This window comes from Chaetodon trifascialis, chromosome 24 (assembly GCF_039877785.1).
Source record: "Chaetodon trifascialis isolate fChaTrf1 chromosome 24, fChaTrf1.hap1, whole genome shotgun sequence".
Classification (NCBI taxonomy): Eukaryota; Metazoa; Chordata; class Actinopteri; order Chaetodontiformes; family Chaetodontidae; genus Chaetodon; species Chaetodon trifascialis.
Genome location: NC_092079.1, coordinates 8,739,423 through 8,745,422, shown reverse-complemented (window position 1 = coordinate 8,745,422; position 6,000 = coordinate 8,739,423). Strand labels below are relative to the sequence as shown.

The window sequence follows — 6,000 nt, the reverse complement described above, 5'->3', positions numbered from 1 at the left end:
TCTTGGTGCATGTGTCGCCTTTGGTTAAAAAAAGAGAGAAATAAATACATTTCTCACTACAAGATTTGGGATATTTCTGCATGAGCTGTGTTGCGGGATGTAAATGCTCAGGTGCTGCTGTTTACGGAAGCCTCAAAGCTTTCCCTCTGTGCGGTGAAGGTCTTGTGCGTTGGCTTATCTTGGCGCGTCATGTGACTTTGCATCGGGTTTTTATAGCAGAGGAGCGCGGGAGCCGCATCTTAATGAGGGGGTGCACAGGTAGGCAGCACGAGGCCACAGTGGAGCCTCACTGCACGGGGGCTTTATTTTCCACACTTTTCTGCCTTGCTCCATCAGCACGCGCCAAATACTTAAGATAAATGCAATTAAATAAAGAGAGCCTTATGTCGCCTCATAATTAGTCTGTCTTTAAGCAGCCTTTAACATTGCAAAACACCGCACGTGCTTGCAACACGCGCACAAATAAATCACAAAATGTAAAGTTTTTTGGGGGGTGGGGTGGGGGTGCTGCACATACAGCGCGTCTCTGCTGCCACTTTTCCTAATGGAGACAAAGAAAAATGATGCCTACTTCTCTATATCATTGAATTCAGTTGCTAAGCAACTAGTATGGGAAATCATCCGCGAAATTCAAATCCTGCAGCGCGAGGACACGTTTTGTTGAGTTTTGCTGAATAGGCGAGCAAGACAAGTCAAGAAACAAGAAAGTTGGAAACCCAGGAAACACACTGGCCTCGTGCAGCCGTAGGGACAAGTAGTCCTGTTGTAAAATAAAATAAGAATAACCATGACACCACAGATAAAGCATTGAGAAAAACCACTTAAATAACACATAATAATAATAATTAAATAACACAACTCATCAGGAATGGTGTTTTTTCTGCACCTGCCCGGCAAACACAACAACCGCTCTGAGTCCTGAAACAACATCCCTGATATGAACCTGCAGCCTTCGACCCGTCACACAGCACTTCACCGTCTCATCCTCGGTAAAGTGCAGCGGAGAGGCAGCTGAGCCTGTGGGCTGCTCAGCTTTGGACAGACGGGATCGATAAGCTCTGTGACCCAGTGCCCCGCATCCGAAAACAGCGCGTCAGGCTCCGCCGGGTCTACCTGAGAAACGCACCTGGCGAGCCTGTGCCGGCCCCCTTTTCGAGGTGGACCTGGATATGAGGGGCATCCGGTCGTAATCTCACAAGCGACCAAATTCAATTTGGACTATTTGACTGAGTGTAAATCAATTATTTTGCAGACTGCAGTGCGTGGATCAGGCGCTCGTAAAGCCGCCTAATAATGATGTGTTTATCGCTGCTCTGTCTGGACTGTACGCTGCAACCTAAATATTACATAACATGCAAGGCAGGACATGAGGACGCGCGCATTCTGGCGCGTCTGGCTGGTGTCCGGTTTGATTTTCTTCCTCGAACAATCCCCGATGCTCTCCCTCTCCCCCCTCTCTCTCTGTGTCTTTTTACACCAAATCTAAATTTCCATCCTGCAGGCTGAGGCTGGGGCTCCTGCCTTTTGCCCAAGGCCTCAAGAGGCAGCAGATGTAAACAAACAGTCGAGCCATTGTGCAGGCCTGCAAGTGACCGCGATGCTTCATTTAAATGGTAATATACAGTTATGGGATGATGATAACAGCGCTGGTGGACATTTATTTAAGCCTACAGGCGATAAATTATGAGCTCTTGAAGCGCTAAACGCTGGATTAATACGCCGACTTCTCTGTTTTATATTTTTAGTAAATGAAAACCCCGCTTTTCTTTTACTTTTAAAGGAGTATTTTCATGTTTCAGTCAACAAAGAGCCTTTGGTCTGCATTATTCTAATGGAGGTTATTCTTAGCTCGCAGCTTCATCTGGGACAAAATAGTCCACCATTTTCTTCATTAGCTGCTGCTGTGCATGCAAAACATAGCACACAGGGTAATTCCACAAACAGCCCAGAATATACGAGAAGAATATAAATGTCAGAACACAAGATGATTGCATTTCATTCTAACAAATTTATTGTGTCTCAATCAGCTCGTACGGAACCACTACTGAAATTAAATTACAATCAAATTATCACATCAAAATATACCCTTATTACCTAACAACGGTCAATGTCAGCTTATGGTGATTTGTGCTCCTTTAAGAAACGAGAATACAAAATTAAACAAATAAGGGCAACAACAAAAAATATAAGAAAAAATATGGAAATAAAACAAGGAGGGGAGGAAAGCATCTTACACAAGTTCCTGGGGAGGAGGGGAAATAAATTACCGTTTGGAATAATTCATATGTATTCCGAATAAAATATTAAAACAAGTAATTCTGATGAAAAATATAAAGTAAATAAGTCAGATCAGTATCTGATCTAGTGATCTATATTGCCGGCTTTACAGAGTTTTGTTTATTAAAACCTACCAAAGAACACTGCTTAGAAAGGGCAGCATTAATAGTATATCCACAGCACCCACTCAGTCACACTTGGCAACAGATTTTCAGATTTTTTTTTCTCAAATAAGTGCAGTTGAAGTCTTTTTCAAATGTCTTATGCTCTATTTGTTGAAAAAAAGGGAGAAAAATCCACTCACGGTGTCAAAGTCCATTAAATAATAATAATTAAAAAAACAGGAGGAGAAGAAGAAGAAGAAGAAGAAGAAGAAGAAGAAGAAGAAGGTGATCTTTGAGATCAAGTCCTGGTCCTGGTTGTCTTTTCTTTCTGGGCTCGCGAGGGCCTCCAACGTGAGAAAAAAAAAAGAAGAAGAAATCCCCAAATCCTCCGTGCGCGCGCGTGTGAATGAAACCATGCAGTCCACCTCAGAGGAAAATCAAAGAGCTGGAAATCATGATGGAAGCGTCGTGGATGCCACTCTTATTCATAGTGTTGCAGTTTTTTCCCCCTCTGTTATTGTCAGGCTTGGAGAGGAGGGGAAGGCGGATCAGTCCCATTTCGAAATATACAAAATGCCTGCTCCTTTGTTTCTTCAATCAAACACAGGATAATGAGGGGGGTATTTTTTTTTTTCTTTTGGATTTTTTTGGAAAGGGGGAAGAGAAATAAAAACAATACTTGGGGTTTTCCTCTTGATGTGTTTTAATGCGCCAAAATTACCTGGTGGAATGAACTTGTGGTTGTCACCCTCTGGTCGCTCGCTTCACTTGCATCTTTTAAGTAATCTACTAAAAAATGCCCCTGAAAGAAAAAAGCAGAAGGAACCTTTTAGGTTAAGACATTTCAGGGCCTGGAAGAAGGTTAACGGTGCGTTTTTTTCTGAGGGGGGTTGGGAGGAAAAAGGGGATGGAAAAGGTTGCTGTTTTTTTTTTTCTCTTTCTCTTTTCTGGTGAAAAATAGATAACACATTTTGCAGTCTCATTCATATTCCCTCACAATCACAGTATCAAAAAATTTGGCTATCTTGGCGATAGTCTGTGTGTTTTTTTAATCAGTTTAATTTCATATAAAATATTCTTGTGTGCTGTTCTATGTTTCACTGAACATTCTTTTGCAGTCCATGGAGGGGGGCGGTGTTTCTGCACTCACATTGCCGACCTGAGAGTACACATCCTCCGGCGTCTGTGCCACTCCTGGGGGCGTCATCCGTTTTTCCTTCTGTCTCCTATTGCAAAACCACACTCTAACCACCTCCTTCTCCAGCTGCAAGTTGTCCGCCAGGGTGCTGATCTCCTGGGCTGAGGGTTTGGGGCATTTTAAGAAGTGGCTCTCCAAAGCCCCTTTGACGCTCACTTCGATGGATGTGCGCTTCTTTCGCTTCCTCCCTTGCGCCGCGATCTTGTCGATGCTGGTGGGGCTGCCGGTGGACGAGTCGGCCTCCTCAAGCCACTTGTTTAACAAAGGCTTGAGCTTGCACATGTTTTTGAAGCTGAGCTGCAGAGCCTCGAATCTGCAAATGGTTGTCTGAGAGAAAACGTTCCCGTACAGGGTGCCCAAAGCCAAGCCGACGTCCGCCTGCGTAAAGCCCAGTTTGATCCTCCGCTGTTTGAACTGCTTGGCGAACTGTTCCAGGTCGTCCGAGGTCGGCGTGTCGTCGTCCGAGTGCGGGTCGTGGCTGTTAACGCCACCGTGGTGCTGGTGATGCGGATGCTGGTGGTGATGGTGGTGATGGTGGCTGCCGTGGTCCAGATCCGGGGTGTCCCCCCTCACCAAGCCCGGGTGCACCAGACTCTGGCTCCCTGGACTCAGCATCCCGTTCACAGTGAATCCACCGGGCTGGGAGTAGATCAGCGACTGCTGCTGCTGCTGTCCCCCGGATATGGAGTTAATGTGAGCCGCAGTCGTGCTCCCCCAAGCCCCGGCGTGAGTCTGGTGGGGAGCTAAGTGAGGGGGCCTGTGGTGCAGCGCGGTGCCCGTGTGCAGATCGTCTCTGCCGGAGTTTTTCACGTCCTGCTGCTGCGGGCTGCCCGTCATCCCGACGGGACTCGACGACCAGGGCGATCCGGCTTCAGCTGCAGCAACCGCGGCTGCTGCTGCGGCCGCTGCGGCGTGCGGGAGGGATGTCACCCACTGATGGGCATGGCTCAGCATGTGTCCCCCGTTGCTCGCTGCCATTGCGCCTTGCATAAAGTCACTCTGTACCATCTTGACTGAGGGGTCTCCCCTGTAGCCCCCAGACCCCGAGGTAACCGCAGCACTGCCCGGCTGCATGCCACCACCTCCGGAGTCAGAGTGCACGATGGAGCCGGACGATAAGATGCTATTGCTGGGCAGATAAGGATTGGAAGCCGCGGTGGCCATTCCGTCAACCCTTATGAATATGTTTGTGGATAACCCCCCTCCCTTTTTACAGTCACTTCTTTCGAGCAGGCAAATTGTATCTCATGAATTATTCAAACTTTAAAAGTATGGGTAGGTTTTTGGCAAATACCATCGACGTGCGTAAAAACGCAAAAAAAGCTTCAAAAACTGTGGCAGAAAACTGAATAAAATCCGCATGTATTTACAACATTCTACTTCAAACAGTTGTGCATGGATATCGGCGATAAAAATCCAGGTTTTTCAAAAGCCCTTTGAAACCATGTGCAGTCCGTTCAGAAAGTTTCGCACTGGGATGAAATTGTGGACATTAAAATTAAAATATACAGCAGAATAAAACGCGTTGTCCCAAACAAACTTTTGGTGGTCGCAGAAAACAAAAAGCCTTGCAAATTCTCCACAATGTACAAAGTCCCAGTTTATGTCCCCTTTGGATGTGAAAAACATTAGCAGAGTGTCCTCGGTTCTTTTGTAATTCAGTCGCCGAGATTTCTCCCTCGCTTTATTCTTTTCTCTCTCTTCTTTTATAGCACTGAGCCTATCTCTTTGTTCTGTTTTGATGTATATAAACCTGCCAAACCGCAAACTCCCGTTGAAGTACAATCCAGTATAACAGTGTACGGCGCTGCTTGCAAGCCTCTTCTCTCATTCGCTTGTTCTCTCTCTCCACCTCTCTCTCTATATCTCTCGCTCGCTCTCTCTCTCTCTCCGGCAGGCGCTTTAGTCCCGCCCCCCTCCAACCCCGACGACGCACGGATGTTTACCCTGTGCGTGCCCGCTGATTGGCTACCCGGGGTGTGATTGGCAGCTCTCGCCAGCCTTGCTCCGGGCTCACGAGCCCTCCTTCCGGCTGTTCCAATTGGCTGATTTTTAATTGGAGTCCAAACAGAACGGGGAACACAACTTGGTAGTAAATAGTACTGAGATATTAGTACACAAACAGGGGTGAAGGGGTAAATAAAAATGGCTGATAAACTCTGACCTCTCAAAGTATCACCGTGATCACTTCTTTTCCTCCCCAGAAACGCTCCAACAGAATATTTCCCCTTTATTTACACGGAAATACACCTACTTTAAAGTATAAAGTTTCATATAAATGCATGTTATCAAGATGCAGGTGCTCAAATAGATGCAACTGTTAAACAACTGTACATAAGTGGTCTTATTATCTGTTATTCTGGTTGCAAACACATCCAGGATGAATGCAAGGCCCGAGAGTTTATTCAAAACCTGCACGCG

General features: G+C 46.2%; 1 protein-coding gene across 1 annotated transcript; it reads right to left on the bottom strand.

The window, feature by feature from the left end:
* Positions 1 to 1,990: 1,990 nt before the first annotated feature.
* Positions 1,991 to 5,412, bottom strand: pou3f3b (POU class 3 homeobox 3b). The gene is made up of 2 exons (XM_070958105.1): positions 3,532 to 5,412; positions 1,991 to 3,183 (listed from the first exon to the last, which is right to left on the bottom strand). Exons 1-2 carry the CDS (start codon positions 4,741 to 4,743, stop codon positions 3,085 to 3,087), a joined length of 1,311 nt encoding a protein of 436 aa, XP_070814206.1. The 5' UTR covers positions 4,744 to 5,412; the 3' UTR covers positions 1,991 to 3,084.
* Positions 5,413 to 6,000: the final 588 nt, after the last annotated feature.